General features: G+C 37.7%; 1 protein-coding gene across 9 annotated transcripts in view; it reads right to left on the bottom strand.

The window, feature by feature from the left end:
- FRMPD4 (FERM and PDZ domain containing 4) overlaps positions 1–16,110 on the bottom strand; it is an 864,755-nt gene that overhangs the window by 384,730 nt on the left and 463,915 nt on the right. For 4 of the 9 annotated variants that reach the window (XM_065538545.2, XM_045383461.3, XM_045383464.3 and 1 more), the window contains exon 2: positions 4,615–4,711. The exons of the other annotated variants lie outside the window; for them this stretch is intronic. In XM_065538545.2, coding sequence (XP_065394617.1) covers positions 4,615–4,631 — 17 coding nt within the window. In that variant the 5' untranslated portion in view covers positions 4,632–4,711. The remainder of the gene's footprint in view (positions 1–4,614; positions 4,712–16,110) is intronic. 9 annotated transcript variants of the gene reach the window in all.

Here is a 16,110-nt window from a genome sequence, read left to right as displayed (position 1 = left end):
ATAAAGAGTCAAGACCCATCAGTTTGCTGTATTCTAGAGACCCATCTCATGTGCAGAGACACACATAGGCTCAAAATAAAGGAACAGAGGAAGATCTACCAAGCACATGGAAAACAAAAAAAGGCAAGGGTTGCAATCCTAGTCTCTGATAAAACAGACTTTAAACCATGAAAGATCAAAAGAGACAAAGAAGGCCATTACATAATGGTAAAGGGATCAATTCAACAAGAAGAGCTAACTATCCTAAATATATATGCACCCAATACAGGAGCACCCAGATTCATAAAGCAAGTCCTTAGAGACTTACAAAGAGACTTAGACTCCCACACAATAATAACGAGAGACTTTAACACTCCACTGTCAACATTAGACAGATCAACGAGACAGAAAGTTAACAAGGATATCCAGGAATTGAACTCAACTCTGCAGCAAGCAGACCTAATAGACATCTACAGAACTCTTCACCCCAAATCAACAGAATATACATTCTTCTCAGCACCATATCGCACTTATTCCAACATTGACCACATAGTTGGAAGTAAAGCACTCCTCAGCAAATGTAAAAGAACAGAAATTATAACAAACTGTCTCTCAGACCACAGGGCAATCAAAGTAGAACTCAGGATTAAGAAACTCAGTCAAAACCGCTCAACTACATGGAAACTGAACAACCTGCTCCTGAATGACTACTGGGTACATAATGAAATGAAGGCAGAAATAAAGATGTTCTTTGAAACCAATGAGAACAAAGGTACAACATACCAGAATCTCTGGGACATATTTAAAGCAGTGTGTAGAGGGAAATTTATAGCACTAAATGCCCATAAGAGAAAGCAGGAAAGATCTAAAATGGACACCCTAATATCACAATCAAAAGAACTAGGGAAGCATGAGCAAACACATTCAAAAGCTAGCAGAAGGCAAGAAATAACTAAGATCACAGCAGAACTGAAGGAGATAGAGACACAAAAAACCCTCCAAAAATCAATGAATCCAGGAGCTGGTTTTTTGAAAAGATCAACAAAATTGATAGACCGCTAGCAAGACTAATAAAGAAGAAAAGAGAGAAGAAATCAAATAGACAAAACAAAAAATGATAAAGGGATATCACCACCAACCCCACAGAAATACAAAGTACCATCAGAGAATACTATAAACACCTCTACACAAATAAAATAGAAAACCTAGAGGAAATGGATAATTTCCTAGACAATTACACTCTCCCAAGACTAAACCAGGAAGAAGTTAAATCCCTGAATAGACCAATAGCAGGCTCTGAAATTGAGGCAATAATTAATAGCCTACCAACCAAAAAAAGTCCAGGACCAGATGGATTCACAGCCGTATTCTATCAGAGGTACAAGGAGGAGTTGGTACCATTCCTTCTGAAACTATTCCAATCAATAGAAAAAGAGGTAATCCTCCCTAGCTCATTTTATGAGGCCAACATCATCCTGATACCAAAGCCTGGCAGAGACACACACACACACACAAAGAGAATTTTAGACCAATAACTCTGATGAACATCCATGCAAAAATCCTCAATAAAACACTGGCAAACAAAATCCAGCAGCACATCTAAAAGCTTATCCACCATGATCAAGTGGGCTTCATCCCTGGGATGCAAGGCTGGTTCAACATTCGCAAATCAATAAATGTAATCCAGCATATAAACCGAACCAAAGACAAAAACCACATGATTATCTTAATAGATGCAGAAGAGGCCTTTGACAAAATTTAACAGCCCTTCATGCTAAAAACTCTCAATGAATTCGGTATTGATGGAACGTATCTCAAAATAATAAGAGCTATTTATGACAAACCCACAACCAATATCATACTGAATGGGCAAAAACTGGAAGCATTCCCTTTGAAAACTGGCACAAGACAGGGATGCCCTCTCTCACCACTCCTATTCAACATAGTGTTGGAAGTTCTGGCTAGGGCAATCAGGCAAGAGAAAGAAATCAAGGGTATTCAGTTAGGAAAAGAAGAAGTCAAATTGTCCCTGTTTGCAGATGACATGATTGTATATATTGAAAACCCCATCATCTCAGCCCAAAATCTCCTTAAGCTGATAGCAACTTCAGCAAAGTCTCAGGATACAAAATCAATGTGCAAAAATCACAAACATTCTTACACACCAGTAACAGACAAACAGAGAGCTAAATCATGAATGAACTCCCATTCACAATAGCTTCAAAGAGAATAAAATACCTAGGAATCCAACTTACAAGGGGTGTAAAGGACCTCTTCAAGGAGAACTACAAACCACTGCTCAGTGAACTAAAAGAGGACACAAACAAATGGAAGAATATACCATGCTCATGGATAGGAAGAATCAATATTGTGAAAATGGCCATATTGCCCAAGGTAATTTATAGATTCAGTGCCATCCCCATTAAGGAACCAATGACTTTCTTCACAGAATTAGAAAAAACTGCTTTAAAGTTCATATGGAACCAAAAAAGACCCCGCATTGCCACGACAATCCTAAGGCAAAAGAACAAAGCTGGAGGTATCACGCTACCTGACTTCAAACTATATTACAAGGCTACAGTAGCCAAAACAGTAGGGTACTGGTACCAAAACAGAGATATAGACCAATGGAACAGAACAGAGCCCTCAGAAACAATACCACACATCTACAGCCATCTGATCTTTGACTAACCTGACAAAAACAAGAAATGGGAAAAGGATTCCCTATTTAATAAATGGTGCTGGGAAAATTGGCTAGCCATAAGTAGAAAGCTGAAACTGGATCCTTTCCTTACTCCTTATACGAAAATTAATTCAAGATGGATTAGAGACTTAAATATTAGACCTAAAACCATAAAAACCCTAGAAGAAAACCTAGGTAATACCATTCAGGACACAGGCATGGGCAAGGACTTCATGTCTAAAACACCAAAAGCAACGGCAACAAAAGCCAAAATTGACAAATGGGATCTAATTAAACTAAAGAACTTCTGCACAGCAAAAGAAACTACCATCAGAGCGAACAGGCAACCTACAGAATGGGAGAACATTTTTGCAATCTACTCATCTGACAAAGGGCTAATATCCAGAACCCATAAAGAACTCAATCAAATTTACAAGAAAAAAACAACCCCATCAAAAAGTGGGCAAAGGATATGAACAGACACTTCTCAAAAGAAGACACTCATACAGCCAACAGACACATGAAAAAATGCTCATCATCACTGGCCATCAGAGAAATGCAAATCAAAACCATAACGAGATACCATCTCATTCCAGTTAGAATGGCAATCATTAAAAAGTCAAGAAATAACAGGTGCTGGAGAGGATGTGGAGAAATAGGAACACTTTTACACTGTTGGTGGGAGTGTAAACTAGTTCAACCATTGTGGAAAACAGTGTGGCGATTCCTCAAGGATCTAGAGCTAGAAATGCAATTTGACCCAGCCATCCCATTACTGGGGATATATCCAAAGGATTATAAGTCATGCTGCTACAAAGACACATGCACATGTATGTTTATTGCAGCAGTATTTACAATAGCAAAGACTTGGAATCAACCCAAATGCCCATCAGTGACAGACTGGATTAAGAAAATTTGGCACATATACACCATGGAATTCTATGTAGTCGTAAAAAAGGATGAGTTGATGTCCTTTATAGGGACATGGATGCAGCTGGAAATCATCATTCTCAGCAAACTCTCGCAAGAAGAGAAAACCAAATACCGCATGTTCTCACTCATAGGTGGGAATTGAACAATGAGATCACTTGGACACAGGAAGGGGAACATCACACACCGGGTCCTATTGTGGGGAGGGGGATGGGGGGAGGGAGAGCATTAGGAGATATACCTAATGTAAATGATGAGTTAATGGGTGCAGCACACCAACACAGCACATGTATACATATGTAACAAACCTGCACATTGTGCACATGTACCCTAGAACATAAAGTATCATAAAAATATAAATAAATAAAATTGCAGCAAAAAAGCACTAGCAATTGCTTATAGAAATATACCTATTTGCTTTCAGTTATGCCTTCCTCTTTTAGATTATGGAACCCTAGATACAACCGTTATTTTATTCCTTTTACAGTGTCTTGTATTGTAGCTAGCTCCAAGGTAGAATCACCAAAAACTAAATGTTTGTTGAATGAATAAACATCAGTCAACCCATCTGCCTTAGTAGTTAGAGCATAGCAAACGTATGACTGAGGTTCACAAATCTCATTTCTTCTATTGAATATCAATTCTAAAAGATATAGGAGATTTGCCAAAATTCAGAGGCTGAAATCAGTATTTTTCAATAAATTACTTTCTTTCCATTCAGCTTTTTTCCCCTACAGAATTAAGCAGAAAGCAATTCTATATGAGCTTCTAGTTCTGATTAACTATGGTGATCCTGAGGTTTTGGAGTTTTAATTTCAAGAGCCATTAAAATATCTGAAAAGGGACAATTTTTAAAGTTCCTTGAATCATACGTTGTTCATACACTTTGTTGGGAGACATAAAATAATATAGAAGTTTGTGGAAGAGTCAAAACAATAGTCAACCAGCAAAAATCAAATGTAATAGAATATTAAGAGCTCAAGGTTTAGAGTCAGAGTTCAAATCTTGGATCTGTCACTTACCAGCTGTGTGACCTCATGCCACTGAACTGCTCTGTGCCTCAGTTTCCTTAACTGTAAGTGGGGACACTAATGCCTGTCTCATAAAACAGCAGAGTGCCTGAAAAATAACAAACACTCAGTAAATGGTGTATGTTAATAACAATAACAATGGCAACAATAACAATAATTTGGGAAAACAAATTTGATCTTTCCTTTAGTGTCAGTAATCAAGATGTAAAAGTCCTCATGAATTACAAAGCAATCACAATTTGAGTTCTAATAGAATCAGTAACTTACCCATGAAGAAAATAAACAAATGGTTCAAGATAGGGCGATATTTCATTAAGCTTTCTTCCTATGCATCATTGCTTTCTGATAAATTTTTTCGATACATTTCCTAAAATGACACTATTCTGAAGTATTATCGCATGCCTTGAAGGTAAAGGGGAATGCTTTGGGATAAAAGTTTTTATGAATAATGGTCCTAGCTCCAGAATTGAAGGCTAAAATAACTTGAAACATCATGGCCTCAAACTCAGTCATTTTAGAGATTTTTAAAACTGACTTGAAAACAAAAAGAAAACAAAAACTCACTAAAGTAAACTAAGCTGAGAACTGGAGGCCTGAAGTTTATAATAAAGTGAAGTTTGTAATTTTCCTGAAATTAAGAGTGAGTCAAGTAAAGAGACTCCCAGTCCTCACTCCAGGATGCTGTCAGCAGAATGTGCTGAATAGTTCAATTGACATGACTGGGATGCCATTTACCTTGAGTGCAGTCAAGGGGAGGCAAAGAACCGAAAAGTCACCTCATTGAAACAGATCAGTTAGGTAGACCATTAGTTACATAGATGAGCATTTGTAAAACGTGGAGCAACTAACAAAGGTAAGGAAAGTTTGGAGCCCATTGAAAATCAATGTTGGTGTCAAAATCAAAACCCTAACAAATGAAATAACCTAAAGTGAAGGTCCACAGACTACATAAAAATAATTTTTTTTTTAACTTTAAAATGTGAGCATTCTGAGGAGAGAAATTGTGCAGACCTTGCCTTACTAAGGTAGGGGACAGTGGCTGACCTCACACAGAGACAACTTGTCACATGTACTTCTCAACTAAGATCTCAAGGTTTTCAGAGATCCTTCAGAACTGCGATGGTTCTCTTTGATAACCCTAGTTGGCCTACTAAAGTACAAGCTGCCTACTTTGACCTCTTTCCCAACTAACTAATCAGTTTTCCCCAAAATGTGAACCAACATTCATTGTTCCTAAGCTGGTTTTTCTCTCTCTCTTCTCTCATATAAAGCCACTTTTTGTCTTCTTTATTCTTTGACAATACTCCATAGATCATTTTACGCATAACTAAATGTGCATGCAAATGATTAAACATGCTTGATAAATGCTGAGTATTGAAATGTTGTATCCACTTCCACTGGAAAAACTGACATTTATGCAGTGGTTATTAACTTTTATGATACCATCAACACTGTATTGGTGTGACATGGTTGTAATGAGCCTAAGCAATACTTGGCAATCTGAGAACCCAGTCCTTGAGTGCCAGTAATGGGAAGCCTGTTGCAGATAGCACAGAAGTACTATGAAACTGCAGTCTATCAAGAAGAACAATTCTCAGGAGAGGTTCGAATCAACTTTTAGAATGTGTAGAGGGAAAATCCCATTTACCATTGAGTGGCTTGATTGCTGCCCAAATTTGTTTATTAAGAAATACCATTGGCCGGGCGTGGTGGCTCACGCCTGTAATCCCAGCACTTCGGGAGGCTGAGGTGGGCAGATCATGAGGTCAGGAGTTTGAGACCAGCCTGGCCAATAATGGTGAAACCCTGTCTCTACTAAAAATGTAAAAATTAGCCGGGCATGGTGGTGGCATGTGCCTGTAGTCCCAGCTACTTGGGAAGCTGAGGCAGGAGAATATCTTGAACTCAGGAGGCAGAGGTTGCAGTGAGCCGAGATTGCGCCACCACTACACTCCAGCCTGGGCAATAGAGGGAGATTCTATCTCAGAAAAAAAAAAAATCATTAAACTTTGCAATGATGCTGTGGTATATAAGCAAGAATTTGGTCAGGCTATGCCTGATCTCTTACTTCATACTTTCCCAGGAATGTTGAAAGAATGAAATATGCCTGAAATTAATGACCTTGCAAATTGTGTACCTGAACATGGTCAGTGGTTTGACATACGTTAGTCAGGACTAATGAGAATGTCATCAGTGGGGTTAAAGATGTAAAAAGCAAAGAATACACAATGATGTAAAACATCAAGGCATAAAGGCAAGAACAAAGAAACAAACAAAAACAAATTTCATGTAGTCAAACTATGGTCCATATACAGAAGCCTGGTATCTATAAATGATCATATGCATCCTGACCTAATATGAGAAAAATGCCTTGGAACATTCAAAAAACATGATTTGGGGTTCAATACATTAAATTTGTCTATATTTTAACCATGTTGAATTTTAAAAATCCTTAGAAGTGAGCCTCTCTAAAATGAGACTAAACTAAAATACTCTGCTCCCAGATGGATGTTCGGTCTGGATTGTAGCCCTTAATTGTTTACTGACAATCTCCCCACCCCCAAGCTCCTTCCCTCCTGCTCCCCTTCTCTTGAAATGCTTTAACCCAAACTCAAAAACTTTTTGACATTTAAGGACCTTTCTACATGCTCTGTTCTCAGGCAAAATTTCCTATCCTCTATGCACTAACTTGTGAATTCCCACTTACCCTTTAAGATCAACATAGAACACAGGCAAGGTGGGCCCTGGAGTGAAGTGGACTGAGATAGAAATCCTGGCTCTACCCATGTAGACATTTGCCCTGGTGCAAGTTGCTTTACCTCTGGAAACCTCTGTTTCCTTATTTATAAAAAGGCAATAATGATGCTACTTGATGGTTGTTGTAAAACTTATATACTGCACCAACTCTTTGGCCAAAGCTCCTCCAGGTAGTACATATTCCACAGCTGTGTCTTTCCTTCTAATGGCTTAATTTGAGCAACATTAGGCAACCATCCCTAAATTTCTAAAATATTTTATATCCACTTAAGCATCTATCAACTTGTACTTTTAAAATCTTGTCTGTATCCCCAAATAGTGTGTAAATTCTTTCAGACAAGAGACTCTTTCACCCATATTTGTATTTGCATTACACCGAACACACTGACTGGCACATAGGTGCTCAATCAATGTCTACAATGGCTGCTCCATCAGTGTTTACTGAATGAATAATGGATGGTTGAATGATTATTTCCAGTTTATAAATCATAGGGGGAAAAAGCAGATGATGTTATAAGTCTCCTTTCAAGCTGCTTTTCATCTGGCTTTTCCACAGGACTATATACTGTCTAGGACACAGATCTACAACTAGGCACACTTCTGCACATGGGCACTGCTATGGCCTGAGTATGTCCCTCCAAAACTCCTTCTGAAACCTAATCCCCCTTGGTGATATTAAGATGTGGGGCCTTTGGAAAGTGATTAAGTCATGAGGGTCCACCCTCATAAATGGGATGAGCACCCTAATAAAAGAGGTTGAAGGAAGCTCCCCTTCATACTCCACCATGTGAAGACACAGTGCTCCCCGCTTTCCACCATGCGAGGGTGCAACAAGAAGGCACTATGTTTGAAGCAGAGTGATCCCTCACCAGACACCCAGTCTGTTGGCACTTTAATCTTGTATTTCCCAGTCTTCAGAACTGTAAGCAACACATTTCTATTGTTTACAAGGTAAGGTAATTTGTTATAACAGCTGAAATGGACTGAGACAAGAATACATGCCCTTTTTTCTTTGTTACTAAGTCAAATCAAACTAAATGCCGAATGAAATAATATTATTTTATAAAGCTAGAATGTAACATCAAAAACTAACAGTAAAACACTCTAACCATATAAAACACTATTTTCACCAACTGCATTTTTTTGAATGGTCAATCTTCCTCAAGGTTCATTCTGCAAAGCCACATTGACCTCACAACCCATCCTAAGTGGAGGGTTCCAAAGCATCCTGTTGCAAAGCACCTCGACAGTCATTAAGCTCAAAGGCATATTTGGTTATTAGAATACCTAATTAGGAAAATAACAGCCCCTGACCATTTCCTTATCTTACTTTATCTAGATAGTTCATAAAAGTATACTTCATTACCTCAGTCCTATATTCCAAATAAATTTCATAAACCAGACACTTAAAATATTACACAGTATAGTCCTGGAACATGTGTGCATTCTTTATAAATCCTAATCATAGTTTTCCTAATCAGGTACATGTGATTTCTCTCTGGATCCTCAATTAACAGTTCTATATAGCCCAATATTCCTGAACAATGACAGTAATGATTTTTTTTTACTTAATTTTTGCAATTAAAAAATATTGAGCTAATAAATAAACAGAAAAGTCTCTTAATGAATACTTGCCTACGAAAAGATCATCTTTAATTTTAGCATTAATCATGAGGCCAGGAGTGTATACTGCATGGATTTAATGATAATTTGGGGTTGTGTTTGAATTACTATAATTGCTTCCTTGTGGGTCAAAGTGTCTACAGATTTTCATTCCTTTATTCTATACATCCTGACCTCTCAAAATTCAACTTTTTTTACATTGCCCACTTGCTTCCTCCTAACACACACAGAAATATACCATTTTCCAGCGTTCAGTCCCACTCAAGCCCTGCCAGCATACTCCCCTAATATTATCCAATTCAAACCTGCTACTCTGCCACACCACTTTTCTTGGTTCACTCCATTGCTCTTCTTCATTAAAAGCTTTGAGCCGCCACACACACTGCTTGCCTTTTCAAATCCCCTTTTCCCGTCCTTGCAGCTAAACAGAAAAGCTTCGCTTTGAAATTGGACATTTTTCCTGAACCAGCGGTGTGACCTTTCAGGCTCAGCATGGGATTAGTTTGTTTGGCTAAATCCAAAACATAGTAAGTTTTTAAAAGTCCATAATAGATGTTATGGAGAAAGATCCTTTGGCCTTTCTCCCAAGATAAGCCTGCCAGTGTGAGATGTTATGTTTCCCTGCACAGTGTCTGTGAGCTTAATGATGTGGCTCCATACATGAATCAGCAGTGTACCAGGTACTACTCTAGGCCTCTATTTAAGAAAAGATGTGTCTCTCCCACTCTACTCAGAAAATGCATCTTCTTCTTGGAAGGGGTTGTCTAGAACAGTAAAGGCAACATTCAGCTCTCTGAATCCCATACCTCATTATAACTTGAGGAGTGACCCAAAGAGAAATAAGCCTCCCAGCCCAGGGCTACCAAGGTGCGGTTTGGCAAGGCCATTGCTAATGCTGACACTTAGGTCTCCACAAGTAGCTATGCCAACTGCCAGATACAAAGAACTTACAGAGCTCCAACAATTGTCCAGTTGAAATTGGACAGAGATACATATTCTGCATCCTACTGGCTACCTCAGAGGGAGCTAAAACAAGATCTAAAGAAAGCAAGTCCTTATGGAATCAATCTTTGAACTTAGAGAAAACCATTTCAGATGGCCCTCATTTGGTCTCTGCCATGTTTTCTGCCTTTTTGACCCCCCCCAAAAAATCTTGGAAATTAGAAAATTTATTTTCTAACAGTGAATCACACACAGGGAAATAAAGGTTTTGCATTTAGAACTTCAACCAAGCAAAGACTCAGTCACCAAGGATGGGCATTAAAGCAAACCCCTTGGTTCCTTTGAAAAGGTGCAGTCAATGCTTTTGTGCAAATTAGAGTCATAAGTAAGGTGATTGAGGCAAAATAAATGATATTGTCAAAGCTGGCTGCAAAGGAAGCTAATTACTCTAAGCGGATAGCAGTTCCTCCTTTCAAGAGGACCATACCTTTGCTTGGGGAAAGGCATAAATGAAATTTGTGATTATGCAAAACCAGGCTTCAGGACTAATGCAATAGAGAGGCTGAGAAAAAGAGAGGACAAAATGTGCCCTGCAGGAGCAGATAACCAGTATACTCAGTCTCCTGGTGGAAACAGAGGTTTAAGTGCCCCAGAATTTGTAAAAGAGAGTTGATAGTGAAAGCGTCTCAGTGGGGAGAGAAATGGCCCTGGAAAATGAGAGTAGGCAAGACTCAGAGTCCAAAGGGAAGGAGGCTTATAATACATTCCTTGTGTTGGGTAGGAGGCAATGTGTTATTTTCAAAGAAATGATTATATAAAACTAAGAAAGCTTTTTTAAAATATCAAGTTAAGAAGGATGCGCATCTTAGGTCGGGCACAGTGGCTCACGCCTGTAATCCCAGCACTCTGGGAGGCCGAGGCGGGAGGATGGCTTGAGCGCAGGAGTTCGAGACCAGTTGAGGTAAAATAGTGAGACCTCGTCTCAACAAAAAAGTTAAAAAATTAGCTGGGTATGGTAGTGCATGCCTGTAGTCCCAGCTACTCCAGTGGCTGAGGTGAGAGGATCACTTGAGCCTGGGTGGTCGAGGCTGCAGTGAGCTGTGATTGCACCACTGCACTCTAGCCTAGGTGACAAAGTGAGACCTTGCAAGAAAAAGAAAGAAAGAAAGAGAGATAGAAAGAGAAAGAAAGAAAAGAGAAGAGAGAAGAGAAAAAAAGAAGGCTGTATATACTAACACAGAGCTCTGAATGAAATGCAGTGCTTTCCCCAGGAAAATGTGAAACCAACAACTCCTTGAGTTAGGTACCAATGAAGTAGGCATGGAACTCTGACTTTCGAAAAGTTAGTTAACTTCAATTGTATCTCTGTACAATAGGATAACAATCCGCATAGTGATATTGAGAGGATGCAATGAGGTAACACATATCAAGAGATCAGAACAATACCTGGCATTTATTAAAAGATGCATTTTCACAGGAAAGTAATAGTAATTGTCTGATATGTACTAGAGCTGTCTTCATGTCTTTTTCTCTTTGCAGCCTGTGAGCTCCTTGGGGCAGGTGCTATGTCTCATCCATTCTCACAGTACAGTGGTCACATACAGGTGCACAATAAAGATTTGTCAAATTTAATGGAAAGAATTAGAACTCAAAGTTAATAACCACAAGGGCCAGAACACCTCTTCTAGCTACCTGCCTATATATAAATCAGCGTTTTTATTGTTTTTTTTTTTTTTAACCAATGAAGAGGGTTCTGCAAATACCACATCTATTTATGCAGAGGAACAGAGAGAGGCTTAGTAACATAGAGGATGCAGAAACTTGCCTTATCTCCCAAGAATGTGCACCTTTACATAAAGTATACACTTAGAATAAATTTGCATAACATAAGTTTTGTCATTGCACTTGACTTGACAGTGCCCATATTAGGGAACACTGCACAACGATTGAGGAAGGTTATTGAGGAAGAGATTATTTCCAGCACCAGATAGATGGCCTGGCCCTGACACGAATCCGAGAAAGAAAGAAAAGGAAGGCTGGGGGCAATTCCATTTGCATGCAAATTAAATAACTAGGTTGACTCCCCTTACGTCATACATTTAAACAATTTTAATGCAGAACTGGTTCCTTCCCTGAAAGAAGAAAATATGACCAAAAGTGAGAATAAAGCTTACTGTCAAACTTACTTTCCACTATAAGGCAGATAGTGATACTATAGTAATATTTTGTGTTTTACAGGGTACAAGAGGTGAAGGCCCTTTCCATAATCTCCCAATAAAAGTATATGATTGCACAGTATAGAAAAAGGATCTTTTAATGGGAAAGGATAATGCAGAACCACAGATTTCCATTACACCTTACACACATCAGAAAAACCTACCTGTTATCTAAAGACCTAGGGAAACCTGTTTCTAATCTCTACCAGATGCACCTATATTCTTGAAAGTGGACGTTAGTAGTCTTCTGGCAAAAATTAAAACAATTTGGAAATAGCCACCAAACAAAAAGTTACATACCTGAATATGTTTCTTCCAGCCAGGTGCATATATGCCTTTTATGTAAATTGTGTGAATGTCAGAAAGATGCCCCAATCATAATGTAATTTCACCTCTAAACAAACTGGTTGGTTGGCTTGTTAAACCATAGCAAGGGAAGATCATGATTCTAATCTTTTGTCAAAAAACTTATGTTTACAAGTTTTTTTCTGTTCTATGTCATAGACCACACAGAGTCATTAAAGGTAAAGTCAAATTTTGCAGAAATTATAAAGTAAAACTTTCCCCATTTGTAGCTCAGATTTTAATTTTCAGAACCTGAGTTGTATCCTCTGAAACATTTCTTTTCCTGGCTAACTTTAAGGAATGAAGATTCATTTTGTCAGCATCCTTACGTCTAAAGCTACCTTTTCTGAGGATCATGATTTCTGCTTCATAAACATAGGCCAATTTCAGTTGCCTTTCATCTTGGCCACACCTCTAGTAACTGAGTTCAAAAAATAAATATGCCCAAGTGACTGCCTTCTTAAAAAAACATTTTAAATGCAAAAATCCTCAATGTGGCTTAGGTAATGAATCATATAGGCTTGCAAAATTTCAAGCACATAATTACCTGTCCATAATAAATTTTGAAAATTAGCCTATTTCTAGAGTTTGTGCATATGGCCTATAAAATGTGTCACTTATTCTATGATTCATAGACTTTATTCCAATTTTAAAGCAAACAGATGTTTATCTTTAAATGAGGTAGATAATATAATGCTTTAAAAACTTTTGGTACATTTATTATGGTTAAAAATGGCAAACATCTGTAGTTAGGAAAAATATACTATAGTGCCTTAGTCCTATGGGAAACCACAAATTAGGAGCTGACAAGTTGCAGGTATTTAAAATGTCTGGCTCTACTGCCATTCCATATAAAACAGGGAGCTTAATCGGGATTATATTTACTCTGTCCATATGTTGCTTTCAGACTACAAGGGCACCTTGCTTAATGATGCAGTATTTTAAGAGTGAAGTCTTTAAGAAGAAAGAATAAACAATATAGAGGGGTTATTAGTGGCTTTTATTTTTACTTTATAAATGTTAAATTACATTGCTAAGTGATTTAAAAATTCTATTTTTAAAAATTGCCAGAAAAAACTCCTTTCAGGATTCTCAACCCATGAACCAAAGATCATAAGTTTTAATATTAGTTCCAATTCAAGTTTGGGTGAAAAGCAGTAAATTACAATTTATCTACCTGATTCCTAAAATAAAATTAATTTGGACATAAACATTAAAATGACTTGGAAAACACTATGCATTTAATCATATTTTCCAGTAAGTATTTGCATTTCATCTATCTATTATGTACCCAATGAGCACACTTGATCAACTCTCTTATTTCTTTAGATTTAATGAGGCTACAGTTTCTGTATCTTGGCTGCTTTGAAAACCAGGAAAATAAAATTGTAGCATAAAGCATTAAACTTTTTCCCCAATAAAAGTTTTAAATACCAAAATGTCAACTCTTCCAGGTTTTTTCAGGCCTTTTCTGCATTTTCAATGTTGAAACATTACATTTGTTAAATGGTATTTATTACCTTCAGTCCATGGCCAAATTCTCTCTCTCTCTCTCTCTCTCTCTCTCTCTCTCTCTCTCTCTCTCTCTCTCTATATATATATATATATATATATATATATATATACATATGTATAATATATAATTATATACAATATATATTTTGTGTTTTACAGGGTACAAGAGGTGAAGGCCCTTTCCATAATCTCCCAATAAAAGTATATGATTGCATAGTATAGAAAAAGGATGTTTTAATGCGAAAGGATAATGCAGAACCACAGATTTTCATTGCACCTTACACACATCAGAAAAGTGTTCTACCTGTTATCTAAAGACCTGTTATCTAAAGACCAGGTATTTCTCTGGTTTGTATGACATGCCTATATTATATTATATTAATATAACATAAATATATATTATATATAATGTATATAAATTATATATAATGTATATAAGTTATATATATGATTCTTTTCATATAACTAAGTGAGATGAGTTTCATTGTTGCTTCTAACTCAAATAGCCTTACACTTGAGGGGGCTTCTATAGGTATTCAAGTTTGAAAATGCCTTTTGTTCTCTGTGTCAGAGATCTAATTCAGATGTGAACTTTTATTTGTTATCAACATTCTCATTTTGAGAAGCTTACCAGCTTTCCACCTAGAACAAATATAATCTTCAGTAGGAGGAGTTATTCACTGGACTACTATTGTTATTTTCTGAAATATGTCTACACGATGCCACTCTGAGGATTAACCTTAATGACTTTATAATGTTATATCATTTTCAAAATGGACAAGACTTTCCTTCCATGTTAAAAAAAAAAAAAACCTGAAATCCTGAAAACACTCTGTTGCACAGCCCTTAACAATACATGTATTTTATTTCTGCCAAACCAAGAGTCAGCAAACTGTAGCTTGAGGGCCAAAACCAGCTGCCCCCACTTTCTAAATAAAATTCTACTGGAATGCAGACATGCCCATTAATTGACATGTGGTCTATGGCTGCTATGGTGCTATAACCAATGGCAGAGTTGAGTAGCTGGAATAGAAACTGTATGGCTCGTAAAGTCTAAAATAGTTACTATCTGGCCCTTTACAAAAAACATTTGCTAATCCCTGCTGTAAATCATTAGTTCTGCTCCTAGCCGTGAGCTCCTTCTGTAGGGAATAGCTACACTTTCACTCAGTGTCTAGCCCTAGCAAGTGTTAATGCACAGAGGGTGAATACAGGTAGGAAGAGGGTATACCTTGGGCAGAATAAGGGAGATTAGGGCATCAGGGAGCATCACGAGGGTGTCAAGATTGTTTCAGAGGTGAAACCAAGCATCAGTTAAGAAGGGCACTGTGGCAAACCAAGTTTCTCACTCACTCCTTCCTTGGGTGTCTAGCAAGTGAAATCCCAACCTAAGGTCTCTAGCAGTACACCAACCACTAGGGAAAACTCCATGGCTACCAATGGTTCATGAATCCAGTGCGTTCCCACCACCAAAGTGGTACTAAAAGAATTATTCTCTGTAATGCCCAGACTTTCAATGCCAAAGTTTCTCAAACCTCTTCTTGATGGCTTTTTATAAACCTAGAGCCTTCAGGCAACCTACTTTGGAAAATTGCTTACTAGATTGTCCACAGAATTTATACACTACCCTCCTGGAATTAGGAATAAAGAAAAGTAATTTTTACTAGTATTTTCACCTACTAGATGCTAACTTGCATGAACTAACTATAAAAGGGTGCTCTTACTTGGCTCTTGGGGCATTAAAGATGAGCATGACATTATCACAGGATAGGGTAACCTAATCATTGCTTCCCTAATTTAATATGAGAAAACTGAGGCCCAGATAGCTGAAGTGCTGTGTCCAAAGTCACATGGTTCAAAGCTGGTTGCTGACTCCTTGTTGAGTACTCTTTATTTAATTAGTAGCAGAAGATTTTTTGAGTATTTACTAAGTTCCAGGTACTTGTGGTAAGTATTCTGCATGAATCACCTCATATAAACCCCATAAAATCCTGTAAAAAGGTGTATAATTATCCTCACTTTACAAATAAGGAAAATGAGGCTGTGTAGATACAACTGAATCACAGCTGGGGTGGAAAAAACTTTCTTT

This window comes from Macaca fascicularis, chromosome X (genome assembly GCF_037993035.2).
Source record: "Macaca fascicularis isolate 582-1 chromosome X, T2T-MFA8v1.1".
Classification (NCBI taxonomy): Eukaryota; Metazoa; Chordata; class Mammalia; order Primates; family Cercopithecidae; genus Macaca; species Macaca fascicularis.
Note: the sequence above shows the minus strand (reverse complement) of the source record. Positions and strands in the feature narration are given on the sequence as shown.